General features: G+C 43.2%; 2 protein-coding genes across 2 annotated transcripts; one reads left to right on the top strand and one right to left on the bottom strand.

Moving 5' to 3' along the window:
• Window positions 1-3897: 3897 nt before the first annotated feature.
• Window positions 3898-14560, top strand: LOC135570760 (B-type lectin plumieribetin-like). The gene is made up of 3 exons (XM_065016729.1): window positions 3898-4049; window positions 4358-4451; window positions 14135-14560. The coding sequence occupies exons 2-3, from the start codon at window positions 4362-4364 to the stop codon at window positions 14378-14380; spliced, it is 336 nt and encodes a 111-aa protein (XP_064872801.1). The 5' UTR covers window positions 3898-4049; window positions 4358-4361; the 3' UTR covers window positions 14381-14560.
• Window positions 14561-14738: 178 nt separating this feature from the next.
• Window positions 14739-20485, bottom strand: LOC115125600 (small ribosomal subunit protein mS29-like). Its single transcript, XM_065016735.1, has 11 exons — window positions 20327-20485; window positions 20137-20238; window positions 19948-20056; window positions 18163-18255; window positions 17936-18066; window positions 16683-16763; window positions 15957-16121; window positions 15774-15833; window positions 15594-15683; window positions 15220-15337; window positions 14739-15137 (listed from the first exon to the last, which is right to left on the bottom strand). The coding sequence occupies exons 1-11, from the start codon at window positions 20378-20380 to the stop codon at window positions 15052-15054; spliced, it is 1089 nt and encodes a 362-aa protein (XP_064872807.1). The 5' UTR covers window positions 20381-20485; the 3' UTR covers window positions 14739-15051.
• Between the last annotated feature and the right edge of the window lie 1268 nt (window positions 20486-21753).

The following is a 21753-nucleotide window of genomic DNA, read 5'->3' as shown; positions in this document are numbered from 1 at the left end:
CCGTTAGTTAACCATCCTCTGCTACCAAGTTCTGTTAGTAATTAGATATGTAGATGGGTGAGCCGGTCAAGGATCGATTCAGACAAAGTGGTAAATTGTAATGACAAGCGACAGTTTATTCAGTGTGAAGATATCTAGTACAGCGTAATTACGGCTCCTCCGTTAGTTCGTATGGAACAGCAGGAAAAGAGGCCGCCAACAATCAGTACAGCCCTAATATACGGCACAGAAAGTAGGTTGACTCCGGAAGATCGGATCTCCGGATTGGTTCAGCTGGGTGTAGTCTGTAGTCTTCCGCCATTGGCTCAGTTGTCTGTCCGTCATCGTAGAATCCTCTTCGGGCACAGTGTTCGGTTAAAAGGGAGATTATGTGTGTAATGTGGGAGCTATCCTGTAGGGGACCCCACAGGCTTTACTGTGAGTTGTAGCCATGTATTTAGCAGTAGGCTGGTCACTTGCATAACAAATAGCAATTCTTTACACTTCCGAAAATGAACCAATCGTAAATGACGTTCCTGGTGGGTTTGAAGTAATTCTCCAATGCAATCCAATATAGCGTTTGCATCACACTGTTGTCGTGCTGTGAGGGTGAGTTTGTGCCGGTAGAAATGCCTGCATTCGCTGCCCATTAAACTCCTCAGAGTTGCCGCTTGGACGTCGTTGGGTTTCTTATGTAGACCGGTTGCCAGCGCATAGTCCTCGAATTTGTGAATTGATCGCCCCCCATCTAGCTTCAGAGTTTGTTCTGTTAGGTGACCTAAACTGGGATATGCTTAACACACCGGCAGTCCTACAACCTAAGCTAGATGCCCTCAATCTCACACAAATCACCAAGGAACCCACCAGGTACAACCCTAAATCTGTAAACAAGGGCACCCTCATAGACGTCATCCTGACCAACTGGCCCTCCAAATACACCTCTGCTGTCTTCAACCAGGATCTCAGCGATCACTGCCTCATTGCCTGTATCCGCTAAGGATCCGCAGTCAAACGACCACCCCTCATCACTGTCAAACGCTCCCTAAAACACTTCTGCGAGCAGGCCTTTCTAATCGACCTGGCCTGGGTATCCTGGAAGGATATTGACCTCATCCCGTCAGTTGAGGATGCCTGGTCATTCTTTAAAAGTAACTTCCTCACCATTTTAGATAAGCATGCTCCGTTCAAAAAAATGCAGAACTAAGAACAGATATAGCCCTTGGTTCACTCCAGACCTGACTGCCCTCGACCAGCACAAAAACATCCTGTGGCGGACTGCAATAGCATCGAATAGTCCCCGCGATATGCAACTGTTCAGGGAAGTCAGGAACCAATACACGCAGTCATTCAGGAAAGCCAAGGCCAGCTTCTTCAGGCAGAAATTTGCATCCTGTAGCTCTAACTCCAAAAAGTTCTGGGACACTGTAAAGTCCATGGAGAACAAGAGCACCTCCTCCCAGCTGCCCACTGCACTAAGGCTAAGTAACACGGTCACCACCGATAAATCCATGATTATCGAAAACTTCAACAAGCATTTGTCAATGGCTGGCCATGCCTTCCTCCTGGCTACTCCAACCTTGGCCAACAGCCCCCCCCGCAGCTACTCGCCCAAGCCTCTCCAGGTTCTCCTTTACCCAAATCCAGATAACAGATGTTCTGAAAGAGCTGCAAAACCTGGACCCGTACAAATCAGCTGGTCAATCTGGTTTCCGAGCCGGTCACGGGTGCACCTCAGCCACGCTCAAGGTACTAAACGATATCATAACCGCCCTCGATAAAAGACAGTACTGTGCAGCCGTCTTCATCGACCTGGCCAAGGCTTTCGACTCTGTCAATCACCATATTCTTATCGACAGAGTCAGTAGCCTCGGTTTTTCTAATGACTGCCTTGCCTGGTTCACCAACTACTTTGCAGACAGAGTTCATCGTGTCAAATCGGAGGGCATGTTGTCCAGTCCTCTGGCAGTCTCTATGGGGGTGCCACAGGGTTCAATTCTAGGGCCGACTCTTTTCTCTGTATATATCAATGATGTTGCTCTTGCTGCGGGCGATTCCCTGATCCACCTCTACGCAGACGACACCATTCTGTATACTTCCGGCCCTTCCTTGGACACTGTGCTATCTAACTTCCAAACGAGCTTCAACGCCATACAACACTCCTTCCGTGGCCTCCAACTGCTCTTAAACCAAATGCATGCTTTTCAACCGTTCGCTGCCTGCACCCGCACGCCCGACTAGCATCACCACCTGATGGTTCCGACCTAGAATATGTGGACATCTATAAGTACTTAGGTGTCTGGCTAGACTGTAAACTCTCCTTCCAGACTCATATCAAACATCTCCAATCTAAAATCAAATCTAGAGTCGGCTTTCTATTCCGCAACAAAGCCTCCTTCACTCACGCCGCCAAACTTACCCAAGTAAAACTGACTATCCTACCGATCCTCGACTTCGGCGATGTCATCTACAAAATAGCTTCCAATACTCTACTCAGCAAACTGGGTACCACTGCGACCTGTATGCTCTAGTCGGCTGGCCCTCGCTACATATTCGTCGCCAGACCCACTGGCTCCAGGTCACCTACAAGTCCATACTAGGTAAAGCTCCGCCTTATCTCAGTTCACTGGTCACGATGGCAACACCCACCCGTAGCACGCGCTCCAGCAGGTGTATCTCTCACTGATCATACCTAAAGCCAACACCTCATTTGGCCGCCTTTCATTCCAGTTCTCTGCTGCCTGTGACTGGAAGAATTGCAAAAATCGCTGAAGTTGGAGACTTTTATCTCCCTCACCAACTTCAAACATCTGCTATCTGAGCAGCTAACCAATCGCTGCAGCCGTACAGTCTATCGGTAAATAGCCCACCCAATTTACCTACCTCATCCCCTTACTGTTAATATTTATTTACTTTTCGGCTCTTTTGCACACCAGTATCTCTACCTGTACATGACCATCTGATCATTTATCACTCCAGTGTTAATCTGCAAAATTGTAATTATTCGCCTACCTCCTCATGCCTTTTGCACACAATGTATATAGACTCTCTTTTTTTTATTTTTCTACTGTGTTATTGACTTGTTAATTGTTTACTCCATGTGTAACTCTGTGTTGTCTGTTCACACTGCTATGCTTTATCTTGGCCAGGTCGCAGTTGTAAATGAGAACTTGTTCTCAACTAGCCTACCTGGTTAAATAAAGGTGAAAAAAAATAATAGATAATAATTCGTCCCTGAAGTTGTACCAATTAGTATTCGAGACCCCTGTGAGAATCATGGGATTTGGTGGCGGAATGTTCGCTGCCATAGCGATGGAATAGGAGATATCTTTGCCTTCAGCCATCGAGGTAACATTAGGTAGTGATGCTAGCTTGCCAGCTAACAACGAGTTGATCCGTGTTGTGACTAGCAGTAGGAAACGGTGTGTGTTCGCATATGGAACGTAACCGCGCCAATACTGTACTCAGCTACAGAAATAACAAACGTGTGGTTTTCAAGACACTTCTGATACCATGATATGATATGTTGGATAAAGGAATGAAGACAGACACCAATGTCAAGTTCAATAGCCTTGTTCAAGCATTGTACAAATCCCTACACACGGAGTCCAGGAAAAAGTCCGTCTAGTCGATTACCTATCAATTACACTCCGTAACAATCATCCTGGTCATTTCTACTGCCTCTGATCTAGCGGACTCACTAAACCCTTGCTTTGTTTGTAAATTATGTCTTAGTGTTTGAGCGTGCCCCTGGCTATCTGTAAATATATATATATATATATATATATATGTTTTTTTACTCAAATAGAATTTTACTGGGTGACTTTTTCTTATGGTATCTTTCCTTTTACTCAAATGACATTTGGGTACTTTTTCCACCACTGGTCATTGTAACTATCATGTACATTTCAGCCGCATTTGGTCAAATTTAATGTACAGTGGACACCACCCATTTCCTCATCCTTATTACTCCACCCCCTTCACCTGAGCAGGGATATAAGGCCAGAGCTGCTTCATCACCGCACAACTGCAACCTGCAATTCACTTCTTCAATCTACTGCTCCTAAATACTTGTAAGTTCATTTAAGAATTTGAGGTAACTCCTATTTTAACGTGTGTTTTTTCATTTATGTACAGGGAATGGCCAGTTAAATTAGGTCTTAATGAGATGCATTTCTATTACTTTTGTGTATTATTTAGTTATTTTTTACATTTGTCATTTAGAACTGGAATTATCCATTCTCATTATAAAAGAGCTAGTTTAGGCACATTTTCTCTCTCTTTCTTCCTTTTGTCTAAATGTGTTTTGCTCCTTCCTGTTTGTGTGGGTGTTTACTATAATAAACTGCAGCAAATAAACAATATCAATTCTCTCTTTCAGAATCATGAGTAAGAACTACATGAGCACCGAGAGGATTCTGCTGAAAGGGGACTACCTCCTCTCCAACAATGGAGAATTTAAAGCTATCTTTCAGGTACAATAGTTAGTGAAACACTTACATTTCAATTATATTAACATTAGATATCTGGTCTGCAACTTATTTTGACCTTAGAATTTTTTTTATAGGGATGTAACGATTCAAGCTGTGATCAGACAGACAGTGTCATTAAATCAATGCTGTGTAATAAATTATGTAGTCAAACTTGAATTATATATTTAAAAAATATTTAATGGATATGTGTACAACAAAAGTTCAACATTCACCTTCTGCTACCATTAACGTCAAGCCATCTAGCATACAGTTTGATGCATTCGATAAATCCAACATGCACCACACAACTCACTGCAACTGGCTCTGCAACGCAATGCTGCAAGGCAAACGCAGCGTTCAATTGGAAATTATGTTGCATATGTTGGATTTATCAAACGAATGCATCAAACTGTACGTGTAGACGGCTTGACATTAATGGTAGCAGAAAGAGTTACTGGCAAAGTGAGAGGATTTAACTCTGGTGCCTTCAGCTGAACCTTATTCTTGAAACATTATTTTTATTCTCTAATATATATAAAAATGTTCAAAAGTTTGGGGCCACTTAGAAATGTCATTGTTTTTGAAAAGATAAGCACATTTCTTGTCCATTAAAATAACATCAAATTGATCAGAAATAGGTTCGATTACAGGCTCAAAATGACCAGCAACAAAGAACTTTCTTCTGAAACTCGTCAGTTTATTATTATTCTGAGAAATGAAGGCTATTCCATGTGAGAAATTGCCAAGAAACTAAAGATCGAGGCATCTGTTTTTCTCTAAGTAAGAAAAGCTATTCAAGAATTTACTGGATTAAAAAATGATAATGATCATTCTGATTAATTACACCAACAGAAAAATACACTTATATTTTATTTTTTCTCCTACACAGCAACTGTAGTAGGAGAATCATCAGCGAGCATCTTCTGGATCCGAAATGTATTAAATACGTAAATTAAAATATTTACCATTACAAATGTAGACAGAGGACAGAGAAAAGCCAACCGCTGATATAATTTGGTATGCCTTTAAGGTGTACATTGGGGCGGCAAGTAGCCCAGTGGTTAAAGCGTTGGGCCAGTAACCGAAAGGTTGCTAGATTGAATCCCTGAGCTGACAAGGGAAAAAATGTCGTTCTGCCCCCAAACAAGGCAGTTAACCAACTGTTCCTAGGCCGTCATTGTAAATAAGAATGTGTTCTGACTTGTCTAGTTAAATACCATTTTTAAAAACATTAGGGGAATGATAATCTCATACTCTGCAAAAAGTTACATCTGATTTAGAAATTAAAATGCAAGATAAATAAATCACAATCTTAGAAAGCCCATAAATCTTTACAAGATAAAGAAGAAAATAACATTTTCTGAATTTACGAAGGAATACGATCTTTTACTTTTGAAGAGAGCCAACAACTACAGGTTAAACTCAAATAAAGCATATTACTTAATGGAAAATATCCCTGGTAAATATCTCACAAAACGAATACACGCTAAACCAGTTATAATTGTAAAATATACACATTCATGTTAATTAGAAACAACGCAATTAATGACAATTTTAAAAGCTTTATGGAAATTGATATAAATCCGAATTAAACAGGTGGACGAATCCTATAGCCTTAGACTCAACCCTGAAGCAATTATCAGCAGACGAAAAATAAATCACTCAAAACAGAGACCACCCAAAAAGAAATATTAGATGCTTTTAAAACATTCGCGTGGAGAAAAAGCACCAGGAATAGATAGCTTTATCATCGAATTACCTGCTGAATGGACTTAAAATATATTTCATTTTTATTGTCCAGGTTCACGATCAGAAATAGTTTTGGTCGTTTTTCTTTAAACAATCAGTGTATACTAGATACATGGGCTCCGATATGAGACACAAATTATGTTTTAGTAGGAAACGATATGGTTTGATTAGAGAACGAATTGAGATTCAGTTCGATGCGATATGATTCTATGCACTGTTGCATGAACATGTTCAGTTCCCATTCTAAATGAATATCTGCTGCTGATCATGAGCTAGAGTTTATTTTATTTTTTATTTAACCAGGTAGGCTAGTTTAGAACTATCTCATTTACAACTGCGACCTGGCCAAGATAAATAGTTACACATGGAATAAACAAGCATAGACTCAATAACACAATAGAAAAAAAAGTCTATATACAGTGTGTAGTGTCTTAACACTTAGTACTTATTTATGTAATAAGAAAGACTCTGAATACAAGCAATTGAACTGGAGCTTCACATTTACTCAAACGAGTTAGTACCAGAATAACATAGAACCACACTGCGCATGACCAAGGGTGCTCCATCCTTAAAGGGGACATCAGTAATTAACAGAACATAACATTCCTTCTCTTATACAATCAGAGTTACTTTTACCAAACCACAACTGAAACATTTCCCAGAACTTGTTGTAGTTATTTTGCATCTTTTAATTTGAACTTGAACAGTTCGTTTTTGTTTGTTTGTTTATAAGTCTAGTCTGTCTGGTGGACGGTGCCTTCGTTCTGGGTAGCGCCTCAGATTGTCTGGAGGCTCCTGAACATCCTCAGTGTGTGCTTGTTCCATTATAGCGTCTGCTATAGCAGCACCTTCATCAACACGTTCCCTTCTTTCAGCTTGGGGTCTCTTTACTGCACCACCGCCCTCTACAGTTCCCTGTGTGTCACTCTCAGGAGCTCTCTGTGCCTGTTCTCTCTCGATTGTTGTGCTGTTTTCCGTGGAATGCATTTGGTTAATGTGACGCCGCCACATTATGTCTGGGCTCACTTGAACCTGGTAAGTTCTGGGTCCCGTTTGTGTGTGTACGGTCCGGTCCCTCTTGTCCATTTCCCTCCTCTTCTGTAGTCTCGCACCATCCCTTCCTGTCCTGTTTGGAGATGGCGCTCCCGGCCACCGGAGAGCATCTTGGCTTGTTTGTTCAGCACTTAATTACGCCTGTTTGGCTTCATGATGTCCAGCTGTGTGCGGAGAGGCCTCCCGAACATCAGTACATCTGGGCTTTGATTTGTCGTGGCATGTGGGGTGTTTCGGTAGGAGGCCAGGAACTTGGCCAGTTTTGTTTGTAAAGTCCCTTTGTCTCGTTTTGCTGCACGGAGTCCTTGCTTTAGGGTTTGCACAAAGCGTTCTGCCAGCCCATTGGTGGCAGGGTGGTACGGAGCTGAGGTTGAGTGTTTGATTCCATTTACTGACATGAATCTTGTAAACTCATCACTTACTAAAGCTTGTGCGTTGTCACTTACCAGCTGCAGTGGCAAACCGAAGCGTGCAAACGTTGTTCTGAGACACTCTATCGTCTGAGCTGAGGTGGAGGAGTCAGTGCAAAACACCTCTGGCCATTTGGAATGGGCATCAACTATAACCAGAAACATGTGCTTTTCAAAGGGACCAGCGTAGTCCACATGAATTCTCTGCCATGGCTCTGCGGGCCATTCCCATGGGTGGACTGGGACAGGAGCAGGCATGTGAAGGGTTTCCAAACATCCACTACAGTTCTTTGCCATATTTTCTATCTGTTGGTCCAGACCTGGCCACCAGAAGTGGCTCCTTGCGAGCAGCTTCATTTAGACAATTCCAACATGACCTTCATGTAGTTGCTGCAAGACTAGATGTTGGCATTTCTGGGGTATCATGACTCTCATTCCCCACATCAAACATCCTTGGTACGTTGTAATTTCGTTTCTCCGCTGGAAATACGGAGTCAGCTCCTTTCTGCCAGGAGCTGGCCATCCTGACATGGTGTAGGTGTACACTTTTGACAAGGTCACATCTTTCCTTGTCTCATGTTTGATAACTTGTGCTTGTGACTGGTAGGGCCTCGAGCTGAGCGGTATGGAACATGTCCACTGCATCCACCCTCCTTTGTCTTTCTTTTGTACACAGCAGTCTGGATAATCCATCTGCATTTGTGTGGAGGGATGACGGCTTAAACTCAATGTCATACATATGACTGGCAAGGAACAGGGCATATCGCTGTAACCTGGCTGCTGTCATTGCCAGAATGCCTTTCTTTGGACTGAAAATGGAAAGCAACGGCTGGTGATCTGTAACCAGTGTGAAACGCTTGCCATATAGGTATGCGTGGAATTTCTTGACGCCCCACACTAGTGCCAGTGCTTCTTTGTCGATTTGTGAGTCGTTTTTCTCTGCATCATTCAATGTTTGTGACGCAAATGCAGCTGGCCTCTCTGACCCATCTTTCAGTGTGTGTGAAAGGACTGCCCCTAATCCATAAGGGGACGCATCACAAGCCAACTTCACTGGCATTTCAGGGTCGTAATGCATCAGGACCTGTTCAGATGTTATGAGCCGTTTTGCCTCCAGAAATGCATTTTCACACTGCTCTGTCCACCGCCATGTCCTATTCTTTTCCAGGAGCTGATTTAGAGGCTGGAGTACTGCTGAAAGGTTTGGGAGGAATCTTCTGTAGTAATTGATCAGTCCCGTGAAAGATCTCACTTCTGTGATATTTTGTGGTCGTGGTGCCTGTACCACTGCCTCGATTTTGCCCTGTGTTTTGTGCAATCCATTGCAGTCAATCTCATGTCCACAGAAGACGTTCTTGTCTTTGAAGAACTCACACTTCTTTAAGTTTGCCTGTAGACCATACTCTTTCAGTCTTTTCAGGACCTCTTCCAGGTTAGCCAGGTGCTCTTTGTCGGTGCGTCCTGTTATGATCATGTCATCCAGGATACACTGGGTTCCTGGGATTCCTTGCAAAATCTGGTCAATAGTTTGTTGCCAAATGGCTGGGGCTGATGCAATGCCAAAAACCAGGCGGTTATACTTGTATAGACCTTTGTGTGTGTTTATTGTCAGGTACTGTTTGGAGCTCTCTTCAACCGGTAGCTGCAGGTAAGCTTGTTTCAGATCGATTTTACTGAAGTGTTTCCCACCAGCTAGTGCAGCAAAGATGTCATCCAGACGTGGTAGGGGTTATTTAAAAAGACTCTGAATACAAGCAATTGAACTGGAGCTTCACATTTACTCAAACGAGTTAGTACCAGAATAACATAGAACCACACTGCGCATGACCAAGGGTGCTCCATCCTTAAAGGGGACATCAGTAATTAACAGAACATAACACAGTGTATGCAAATGGCGTGAGGAGTTAAGGCAATAAATAGGCCATAGTAGCGAAGTAATTACAATTTAGCAGATTAACACGAGTGATAGATGAGCAGATGATGATGTGCAAGTAGTGATACCGGTGTGCAATGGAGCACAAAAGTAAATTAAAAACAATATGGGGATGAGGTAGGTAGATTGGGTGGGCTATTTACAGATGGACTATGTACAGCTGCAGTGATAGGTTAGCTGATGTTTTAAGTTAGTGAGGAAAAGTCTCCAGCGAATTTTAAATTATTATTATATATTTTTAAAAATTCTTTATTTATTTTGCAATTCATTCCAGTCACTGGCAGCAGAGAACTGGAAGGAAAAGTGGCCAAGGTAGGTGTTGGCTTTGGGGATGACCAGTGAGATATACCTGCTGGAGCGCGTGCTACGGGTGGGTGTTATCGTGACCAGTGAGCTGAGATAAGGCGGAGCTTTACCTAGCATAGACTTATAGATGACCTGGAGCCAGTGGGTCTGATGACGAATATGTAGCGAGGGCCAGCCGACTAGAGCATACAGGTTGCAGTGGTGGGTGGTATATGGGGCCTTGGTAACAAAACGGATGGCACTGTGATAGACTGCATCCAGTTTGCTGAGTAGAGTATTGGATAGTCAGTTTTACGAGGGTAAGCTTGGCGGCGTGAGTGAAGGCGGCTTTGTTTGCGAAATATAAAGCTGATTCTAGATTTAATTTTAGTTTGGAGATGTTTGATATAAGTCTGGAAGGAGAGTTTACAGCCTAGCCAGACACCTAGGAATTTGTAGTTGTCCACATATTCTAAGTCAGAACCGTCCAGAGTAGTGATGCTAGTCGTGCGGGTGGGAGCGGACAGCGAACTGAGTGGGGATTCCTATGGGTTGTAGCCTCAATGGCGCTGCCCATGCTGTCACAGATATAAATATGAGTCCTATCTCTATGGGTGTGTGGGCCCATAAGTCAGAACCGTCCAGAGTAGTGATGCTAGTCGTGCGGGTGGGTGCGGGCAGCGAATGTTTGAAAAGCATGTATTTTGTTTTACTTGCAGTTGGAGGCCACGGAATGAGTGTTGTATGGCATTGAAGCTCGTTTGGAGGTTAGTCAAGTGTCCAAAGAAGGGTCAGATGTATACAGAATGGTGTCGTCTGCGTAGAGGTGAATCAGGGAATCACCCGCAGCAAGAGCAACATCGTTGATATATACAGAGAAAAGAGTCGGCCCGAGAATTGAACCCTGTGGCACCCCATAGAGACTGCCAGAGTTCCGGGCAGGATGGATATAGGTCTATAACAGTTTGGGTCTAGAGTGTCACCTCCTTTTGAAGAGGGGGAGGACCACGGCAGCTTTCCAATATTTAGGGATCTCGGACGATACGAAAGAGCGGTTGAACAGACTGGTAATAGGGGTTGCAACAATGGCATAATTTTAGAAAGAGGGTCCAGATTGTCTAGCCCAGCTTATTTGTACAAGTCCAGGTTTAGCAGCTCTTTCAGAACATATGTTATCTGGATTTGGGTGAAGGAGAAGCTCGGGCAAGTAGCTGCGGAGCTGGTAGCCAGGAGGAAAGCATGGCCAGCTGTAGAGAAATGCTTATTGAAATGTTCGATTATCATGGATTTATCGGTGGTGACCGTGTTACCTAGCCTCAGTGCAGTGGGCAGCTGGGAGGAGGTGCTCTCGTTTTCCATGGACTTTACAGTGTCCCAAAACATTTAGGAGTTTCTGTTTGAAAAAGCTAGCCTTTGCTTTCCTGACTGACTGCGTGTATTGGTTCCTGACTTCCCTGAACAGTTGCATATTGAGGGGACTATTCGATGCTAGTGCAGTCCGCCACAGGATGTTTTTGTGCTGGTCGAGGGCAGTCACGTCTGGAGTTCTACATTTTTTTGAAAGGGGCATGCTTATTTAAGATGGTGAGGAAATTACTTTTAAAGAACGACCAGGCATCCTCGACTGACGGGATGAGGTCAATATCCTTCCAGGATACCTTGGCCAGGTCGATTAGAAAGGCCTGCTCGTAGAAGTGTTTTAGGGAGCGTTTGACAGTGATGAGGGGCGGTCATTTGACTGTGGACCCATAGCGGATACAGGCAACGAGGCAGTGATAGCTGAGATCCTGATTGAAAACAGCAGAGGTGTATTTGGAGGGCAAGTTGGTCAGGATAATGTCTATGAGGGTGCCCATGTTTTTGGATTTAGGGTTGTACCTAGTGGGTTCCTTGATCATTTGTGAGATTGAGGGCATCTAGCTTAGATTGTAGGACTGCTGGGATGTTAAGCATTTCCCAGTTTAGGTCACCTAACAGAACGAACTTTGAAGATGAGGGGCAATCAATTCACATATGGTGTCCAGGGCACAGCTGGGAGCTGAGGGGGGTCTGTAACAGGCGGCAACAGTGAGAGACTTAATTCTGGAGCGATTCATTTTTAGAATTAGAAGCTCAAACTGTTTGGGCGTAGACCTGGAAAGTATGACAGAACTTTGCAAGCTATCTCTGCAGTAGATTGCAACTCCTCCCCCTTTGGCAGTTCTATCTTGATGGAAAATGTTGTAGTTTGGTATGGAAATATCAGAATTCAGACACGGCAAGGACATCAGGGTTGGTGGAGTGTGCTAAAGCAGTGAGTAAAACAAATGTAGGGAGGCGGCTTCTGATAACATGCATGAAACCAAGGCTTTTTCGAAGTCAACAAATGAGTGCCTGGGGACACGCAGGACCTGGGTTCTGTGTGTGTGCGTGCGTGTAAATGATGTATGTCTATATAGGCACCTGAGCAGAGCAATAACAGAGACGAGGCATCTACCACCCCACTCAATGTGGTCTCCGAGCATTTCGTATTATTCTGTAAGTAAATCCAAGATACTGCATTTAGTATGGATATGCAATGGCGACTTTAGAATGTAAATCTTGGTGGGTGAACAAAAAAAAATGTTTTAGATGCATGACAGCAACGCCAATACAACACTAAGCAATACACGAAATGCACTATAACGGTGACAAACGGTGCCCACAAACTGTTAGGGCCTACATAAAGCTGTCCCAGCAGCGGAGCTTTCTTTTTAGCACAATTGCGTAAATCATTATCACTGCTACACCTGGCTATCAGTGGAGCCTTGTCTGGCAGCGAAATGGTTAATTCATCCTCATTTACTGCCCTTTAAAAAACATAGCTGATATGGCTGACTTGCTTAAACAAATGTGGTTTCTACTGATAATTGAGTTGTACAAACTATGACATAAGGGGACAACGAGCAGATAAGAGGCAATCTGTAATTTTGAGTACAACATTAATGAGCGGACACAGTCAATATAGCTATTTGTTCAGCACTTTTGAAATGTACAGCGACAGAATTCAGAACAGGGGCCGTTCTTACAACATTCTCCCTGTACACCAAGTCAGTACCATAGGATAAAGGGGGCATATAAGCAGACAATGAAAGCTCTTACAATTTTCAATGATTACATTACTCTAAAATAGGCTACATGGGCACCACCAAGTCAGAACAGTAGGGGGGAAGGGACCAAATTATTAGGGTGAGGCACATGGGCTACTAACAGCTTACTACACAAAATACACGTAGTAGTACTTTCTTAGCTACAGTATACATATCTCCCTGTCATATTACATAATTTATGCAGCTACAAACAAGCCATTTTTGGACTCCCCTTGTTGTGCCGTGCTCACTTGAACAGGAAGGTTGCGTGGCGGTCCTTCTGGGCAAATTTTTCATCAGTCTGGCATTTCCTGGATTTATGGTGCTTTCAAGACAATTGGGAACTCGGGGGGGAGAAAACAAGGTTGAATCATGACGTCAGTGATCTTCAGGTCGGAGCTCTAGAAAGAGGCCCGAGTTCACAACTTTGAATTCCAAGTTGAATGACCGTTCAAAAAATGTATTTTCCCAGTCTGAGCTTGTTCCCTGTTGTCTTGAACTCATTAAAGTCTGAGATTTCAAAGTTTCCAGTTGTTTTGAATGCGGCAGAAGGCATGCTGGATTGACAGCATGGACAATGTATTCAAACTTTTCTGGCCCATGGTGTTGAATGTTTATCCTTTTAAGCTTGGAATAGAGACCCTTAAACCCAGACTTGGACACGTATTAATGCCAAAATAACATGCTAAACAGGCTCTGCCCCACCTGATCTGAATGACGGGTCACCATTGATATGTTACATTTCCTAATGTGTGTATTCATTTGTGGATGTCCATTATACATTCTGATTGATATGTTACGAATTGAAGATTTTAATTTAGAATGGGAAATGAAACAAATCTTAGTGCATCGATTTACATCGCATCAAACCATTCTCTAATCAAACCGCATCGAATTGTTTCAAATGACAACGTAATTCCTGTATCAGATCGCAGACCAAGTATCTAGATACGTATCGAATGGAATAAATGCACACCCCTAATATTTTGATTTAGCTGACGAACACTTGCGAATATTGAAAAATAATTTGGGAAATATTTTTCACACTAAACTTTAAGTGATCATTTAAGTGGATGAAAGGAATGCACAGCAGTACAGAGGTCATCTTTGTCTAACATGTTTATATGCAAATTAATTTTCTCTTTGCAGACCGATGGCAACTTTGTGCTCTACGGTTGGGGTCGGGTTGTCTGGGCATCAAACACTGTGAACAAAGATGCTCAGAGGCTCATCCTCCAACAGGATGGCAACCTGGTCATCTACACTACGCAGGACCATCCCATTTGGTCAAGTAACACTGGCCGTTGCAACAATACACAAAGAGGCCACCTCACCCTCACTGACAAAGGTACGCTGGAGCTCTACAGAGACAGAGTGGTGATCTGGACATCGTAACATCGACCGGCCCAACAATGCACAAAGAGGTCACTTCACCCTCCCTGACGAAGGTGCTCTGATGCTCTACAGTCCCAGAAATGTGGTCTGGTGCTCTCGTGAGGACACTAGTAATGAGGCAGAGTAACATCTTCACTTGACCATACCTGTCTACATCTACCACTAAACTGTATTCAAGAGCCTTGAGGCTTTTTAACCCTTTGATTTGGTCAAATAAAAATGTATTGACTTAAAGTAGTAGTTTGTTGTAATTAAGTGCATTGTGTCAGATGCTCTCTATATTCAAAAGACAAACATCACTAACTTTTCATGAAGAAAATAGCTGTATTGGCTCAGATAAAAGAACATGAGATTTGACTGTTTTTCATGTATATTTTTATTATGAAAGACACTATCATGCGTCACAACAGAATAATTTATGGAGGGACACATACACAACTGCAACGTTATAATCCATGTATGAGTCTGTATTGGCGTTTGTCCCATAGAGAATGCTAGTGGCCTTGATGTCGCATGGGCAGCACCATCGAGGGCTTCCGCCATTTTAAAGTGGTCAAAGTAGTCAACTGAGTGGGGATTCCTATGGGTTGTAGCCTCAATGTTGCTGGCCATGCTGTCACAGATATAAAGATGAGTCCTATCTCTATGGGTGTGTGGGCCCATGTGTGATGTTACAGGAAGGCACACAGTCTCTCCAGTACAGAAGGGTTTCTGTTGCTGAGGAAGATCAGTTCTTTCTTCCCTTCCTCTGTCTGACCTTTATAGAGAAATCTCTCAATCAGTTCAACATGTCATAATCTAAACCATCACAAACAGTGGTGAAAGTGAATCTCTCTTACTGTGTGGGTGTTGTAGCCAGTGGCGGTCCAGGTAGTAGAGGTAACAGCTCTCAAACTCCTTCTCACTGTAGAGGGAGACTGGTACTGGGACAAACGGGTCCATGCTGTCAAAGCCCTCCTGTAGGAGGAACACAGAGGATGAGGATGTTTTTAATAGGTGAACTTCTGTTTCTATTTGACTGATGCATATAAACACATCAGAACACTTTAAAATAGAAACACTGGATCAGAAGGGTCTTGTCCAAAAACATCTAAAGATCATTCCAAAAACATCTAGATCATTCCCTTAGCCCAAATCAATAGACACCAAGGGTTAGAGGTAGTTTTTGGACTGGACATATAACATTAACCAGGATGTAATCATGACTCCTGACCTCTCCCAGCAGCTCCTGGGGCAGGTAGGCAGAGCTTGGAGCGTAGAGAGATCCTGTCTGAGACAGCGTGGCGATGACCGCCCCTCCACACTGAGGAGAGAGAGAGAGGGACAGAGGTGTAAATCACAATCATGTAATTTTCTAATGTCTATTAGAGGATAACCACCATGCAGTTCTCACCCAGTCATTGTTGATCATCTTCCTTAAGTTATGAACCAATGTCAACTCCTCTGGAGCCACCTGGCAGAGGAGAGAAGGGAAAAGTGACAGGGGAGATAAGTAAGCAATCTACACAAAAATGGAAGCAATAGAAATCAACATTTTTTTATAGATCCACAGTGAGGTGAATGAATGTATTAGTACAGGGCTCTTGTCTTCCTTCTTGAGTGTGGTCCTTCCCCAGAGACCGTTGACTCCATCAACAGCCACAGCCAGCCTGAAGCCCCCCTCTGTCCCCCCAGCCTGTAGCCTCAGCTCCTTTAGAACTGCCCCCACCACATCACTGCTGCTCTTCACACGAGACACTCCCTGGGGTGAAAAACACAGCTTAACAATGATACGTGGTATGAGATTCTTAAGAGAAGTGCACTGAACCAATTATGTTTCAGAACTGGAGCCCAGACGCAAGGCGTCCACATGATTCCCAGACAAACCAGGTCGGAACAGTTTGTGCATATATTATGACTACATTGTGATGTTTGTGTTCATTTTTTTCTGGAGGCAAGCCGAAGTCGGTAGCTGAACTCTATACCCCTTCGTAGGGATTCTGCAATAAAGTCTTTGTCATTCAACAAGAGATTACTTGTTTTCATGCACATTTGTTAATTGAAAAATACTGCACAATACATCTTAGTTAAATGTAAAATTGCATGACTAAGATCTCCTTGGCAAAAACGTCATAACAGATTAGGTTATTTTAGATTAATTCTGACTACGGCATCTTAATGGACAAACAGCACTATTAACATTTTTCAAGTGACGGTCTTTTAAGGGAGCATGCGAGCACACTCGTTCGGTTCGCCTAGCCAAGTTCGGCCAAACTGAAGGATGCTGACGCCTTAATAAAGGACACGTTGACACTGGACTCACCATGTCCACCAGCTCCCCTAGTGGCCGTCCCTCCTCAGTGCTCTCTCTCTTAGTCCACACGTACCGCTGCCTCAACTTGATCTAAAACAACAAGGGGAGACAGTCACAAATACAGGATGCCTCAAGGAGTAAAAATATGCTTAACAACTGTGTGCAATAGTATTTAAAATGACATCACTGTACCCCACACACACAATTATCAGTAAGGTTCCTAAGTCAAACAATGAATTTCAAGCACAGATTCAACCAAAGGCCAGGGAGCTTTTCCTATGGTTCACAATACTAACATAATTGATAGAGTGAAAAGAAGGAAGCCTTCCTGTTTGCAATAAGGAACTAAAGTAATACTGAAAAAAATGTGGTATGAAATTAACTTTTTGTCCTGAATACAAAGTGTTATGTTTGGGGTAAATCCAACACAACAAACACATCACTGAGTATCATGTCATATTTTCAAGAATGGTGGGGGCTGCATCATGTTATGGGTATACTTGTCATCGGCAAGGCCTCTGGAGTTTTTTAGGATAAAAATAAACCGACACTGAGAAACAAACAAAGCCAAATATACACTGGAATTGCTTACCAAGATGACATTGAATGTTCCCGAGTGGCCTAGTTAAACATTTTTTTTTTAAGAATAGGCAAATATTGTACAATCCAGGTATGCAAAGCTCTGAGACTTACCCAGAAAGACTCACAGTTGTAATTGCTGCCAAATGTGATTGACATGTATTAACTCAAATCAAAATATTACTTTTTTATTTTCCATGAATTAAAGAAATAAAATGTTTCTTCCACTTTGAGAACTTGTGTGGATCGTTGACAAAAAACAACAATTAAATCCATTTTAATCCGGCTTTGTAACAACAAAATGTGGAAAAGGTCTAGGTGTGTGAATAGTTTCTGAAGGCACTGTATCTTACTTCTAATGTTAGGATTAGGGGATGATAAACTGATCCTAGATTTGTTCCTACAGGCAACACATACAGTGCCAGTCAAAGGTTTGGACACACCTACTCATTCCAGGGTTTCTTTCTTTTTCTTTCTTTTACTATTTTCCATATTGTAGAATAATAGTGAAGACATCAAAACTATGTAATAACATATGGAATCATGTAGTAACCCAAAAAGTGATTACAGCTTTTTGGGTTTGTACGGTGTGCAAAGCCTTGACAGCTTTGCACACCGTGTGTCCAAACTTTTGACTGGCACTGTACCTGGCGCCCACTATCTATCTGAGGAGGAGGGGCTACCTTGGAGAGGAAGTGTTCATTGGTGGTTCTGAAGTTGCGTAGCCAGTTGGAGGCCTGTATTGGCTGGTCAAAGCGGGAGGCGTGGTAGGAGGAAGGCAACAGCTCCTTACAGTTCTTCACCCACAGGTGGGCTATAGAGAGGAGATTATTATCATAATCATCATCATCATCATCATCATTATTTTGTGTGTCTGTGTGTATGCCATGTCGGGGTGTGTGTGTGTTACCATCTGGTATGTGTAGTACTAGCCATCCCTGTGTGGAGCAGTAGTGGACAGTATGACAGAGAGACATGGTCTTCCCACTGCCCTTCACCCCATCTACACAACCAGTCAAGGTCAACACCAACATAATTCAACACAATACAGGTAGACAACACAGGTCATAGAGAGGTACGGGGATGACTGTGTGTACATTCGTGGCCAAATGTTTTGAGAATGACACATTCATTTCCACAAAGTTTTCTGCCTCAGTTCAGTTTGTATGATGGCAATTTGCATATACTCCAGAATGTTATGAAGAGTGATCAGATGAACTGCAATTAATTGCAAAGTCCCTCTTTGCCATGCAAATTAACTGAATCCCCCCAAAAACATTTCCACTGCATTTCAGCCCTGCCACAAAAGGACCAGCTGACATCATGTTAGTGATTCTCTCGTTAACACAGGTGTGAGTGTTGACGAGGACAAGGCTGGAGATCACTCTGTCATGTTGATTGAGTTCGAATAACAGACTGGAAGCTTCAAAAGGAGGGCGGTGCTTGGAATCATTGTTCTTCTTCTGTCAACCATGCTTACCTGCAAGAAAACACGTGCCGTCATCATTGCTTTGCACAAAAAAGGCTTCACAGGCAAGGATATTGCTGCCAGTAAGATTGCACCAAAATCAACCATTTATCAGATCATCAAGAACTTCAAGGAGAGCGGTTCAATTGTTGTGAAGAAGGCTTCTGGGCACCCAAGAAAGTCCAGCAAGCGCCCGGACCATCTCCTAAAGTTGATTCAGCTGTGGGATCGGGGCACCACCAGTACAGAGCTTGCTCAGGAATGGCAGCAGGCAGGTGTGTGTGCATCTGCACGCACAGTGAGGCGAAGACTTTTGGAGGATGGCCTGGTGTCAAGAAGGGCAGCAAAGAAGCCACTTTTCTTCAGGAAAAACATCATGGACAGACTGATATTCTGCAAAAGGTACAGGGATTGGACTGCTGAGGACTGGGGTAAAGTCATTTTCTCTGATGAATCCCCTTTCCGATTGTTTGGGGCATCAGGAAAAAAAGCTTGTCCGAAGAAGACAAGGTGAGCGCTACCATCAGTCCTGTGTCATGCCAAAAGTAAAGCATCCTGATACAATTCATGTGTGGGGTTGCTTCTCAGCCAAGGGAGCGGGCTCACTCACAATTTTGCCTAAGAACACAGCCATGAATAAAGAATGGTACCAACACATCCTCAGAGAGGAACTTATCCCAACCATCCAGGAACTCCTTGGTGAAGAACAATGCCTTTTCCAGCATGATGGAGCACCTTGCCACAAGGCAAAAGTGATAACTAAGTGGCTCAGGGAACAAAACATTGATATTTTGGGTCCATTGCCAGGAAACTCCCCAGACCTTAATCCCATTGAGAACTTGTGGTCAATCCTCAAGAGGCAGGTGGACAAACAAAACCCCACAAATTCTGACAAACTCCAAGCATTGATTATGCAAGAATGGGCTGCCATCAGTCAGGATGTGGCCCAGAAGTTAATTGACAGCAAGCCAGGGCAGATTGCAGAGGTCTTGAAAAAGAAGGGTCAACATTAATTGTCAATAAAAGCCTTTGACACTTATGAAATGCTTGTAATTATACTTCAGTATTCCATAGTAACATCTGACAAAAATATCTAAAGACACTGAAGCAGCAAACTTTGTGGAAATTAATATCGGTGTCATTCTCAATTTTTTGGGCCACGACTGTATATTAAATGTGTAAAGGTACACTGAGGTGTGATCAGGTATATTAGGTAGGGTAGGATACAGAGTAGGTAGCGCAGGGTGGGCTTGCTGTAGTCAGCTTTCTTCAGGTGAGATATCAGCTCCAGAGCAGGCTGCCTCACCATCACACAGCCCTCGTTAAACGTCTTCACCTGGACACGGGTACAGACAGTCAGTCATACTGTAACACACACACACACACACACACACACACACACACACACACACACACCTGTTCTTGGTATCGTGGAGGCAGGCCATGGGGGAAGACAGTGTGGAAGTGGGAGGGGGGCACAGTGTAGTACTTCCCTAGGTGCTGTTCTGACTGACAGGCCTGGGGACAGAGAGAGATGAAACATCAGTACCCTCCACACTTATTACCACATGCTACAGAATAAAGTGTGGTTGATTATTCCATCTACCGAGTCATTCTCCTGTGTTCTGAAGATGGAGAATGTCTCCGGTCTCATCTCCATGCCAACCGCCTCCTGCTGCTGGCCACACCCACTGCCATGGAGCGGCCGCACCTGCGCTACCTGTCCGTGACATCATCACATTCCACAGGTAAGAGGCAGGTGTAGAGCGTCTATCATAGTCCAAAACATGTACGCCTAAGCACAGCAGTGTTCTAGAATTTAGGACCGTTAGAATGAACTACAGTACAGTGGTGAAGCTCAAAACACATTTTTACTAGTACCAGAAAGACATCTCCAGAAAGACATGTACTGTATATGTAGCGCTGACTTTTCAAAATGCATTGATCACATGGAAGCTGACATCCCAATGCATCTTAAATGTTAATAAATATTCATAGCTAGCACTAGCTCAAGATGTACTCTTAAGGAGCCTAACCTCCCCGTTACTCCTTAAGGTCCAAGGACCTTATGTTATTTTCAGAGGTAGACTGGCTCTGGCAGCCAAAACCTCTAAACGCCAATCGATTCTCAAATGCGATACTAGAAAAATAAAGCCCTTTACTTTTATATCACATCAAAATAATTTAACAACTGCAAAATTTACACATACTGTACACCACAGGAGGATGGTGGCACCTTAATTGGGGAGGACAGGCTCGTGGTAATGGCTGGAGCGGAATAGTGGAATGGTATCAAATAAATAAAACATGGTTTTAGCTCCTTTCCAGTCATTATTATGAACCGGCCTCCCCTCAGCGGCCTCCACTGCTGTATATTTTTATTTAACCAGTTAGGCTAGTTGAGAAGAAGTTCTCATTTTCAACTGTGACCTGGCCAAGATAAAGCCAAGCAGTGCGACACAAACAACAGAGTTACATATGGAATAAACAAACATGCAGTCAATAATACAATAGAAAAAAGTATATATACAGTGTGTGCAAATTGTGACGGCCCTGAATTTTTCTGAACAGTCTCAGTGTAGCTCCTTCCAACAGGGCGCTTTCCCTTTAATTCCCAATTAAATAGCCAGCATCAGCTGCGCAAAAGTGGGGTTGTGATGGAGACGTGACTGAGGATGTGTTCAACCCTCAGTTCCCGAAGCTTCTCTATTCCGTTGTTTTGTTGCCGTAAAACGTGTGTTTTGTAGCCTAATAGAGTTTACCCAGGATCGGATCCACTCTTTGCGTCCGTGGACTACACCGCTCCGTTCTTCGTTGGCGGATTGGATTGTCTGACTGACCCGACTGTGATTTATGTAGTTAGTTGTAGTTGAGGACTTAGTAAGAGTTGATACGCTTTAAAGTTCTGTGGTAAAATATTGTTATATTGATTGTATGATTAATACTGGGTTTACGCTACACTGAATGAACGGACAAACATTGCGTGACAGAAGTCACTTGAGTTCACTGAACTCCTTTACCGGGCTGGACTCT

The sequence above is a fragment of the Oncorhynchus nerka genome, unplaced genomic scaffold (genome assembly GCF_034236695.1).
Source record: "Oncorhynchus nerka isolate Pitt River unplaced genomic scaffold, Oner_Uvic_2.0 unplaced_scaffold_895, whole genome shotgun sequence".
In the NCBI taxonomy this organism is placed as follows: Eukaryota; Metazoa; Chordata; class Actinopteri; order Salmoniformes; family Salmonidae; genus Oncorhynchus; species Oncorhynchus nerka.
The sequence above is the reverse complement of the archived record's forward strand: the minus strand, read 5'-3'. Positions and strand labels throughout refer to the sequence as shown.

Coding starts and splice junctions, on each gene's coding strand:
- LOC135570760 (XM_065016729.1), top strand. CDS start 4,362: ATGAGTAAGAACTACATGAGCACCGAGAGGATTCTGCTGAAAGGGGAC. Junction 4,452..14,134: donor AATTTAAAGCTATCTTTCAG/GTACAATAGTTA, acceptor TTCTCTTTGCAG/ACCGATGGCAACTTTGTGCT.
- LOC115125600 (XM_065016735.1), bottom strand. CDS start 20,380: ATGGAGATGAGACCGGAGACATTCTCCATCTTCAGAACACAGGAGAAT. Junction 18,067..18,162: donor AGTACTACACATACCAGATG/GTAACACACACA, acceptor TCCTCTCTATAG/CCCACCTGTGGGTGAAGAAC. Junction 15,138..15,219: donor CTGGCTACAACACCCACACA/GTAAGAGAGATT, acceptor TTCTCTATAAAG/GTCAGACAGAGGAAGGGAAG.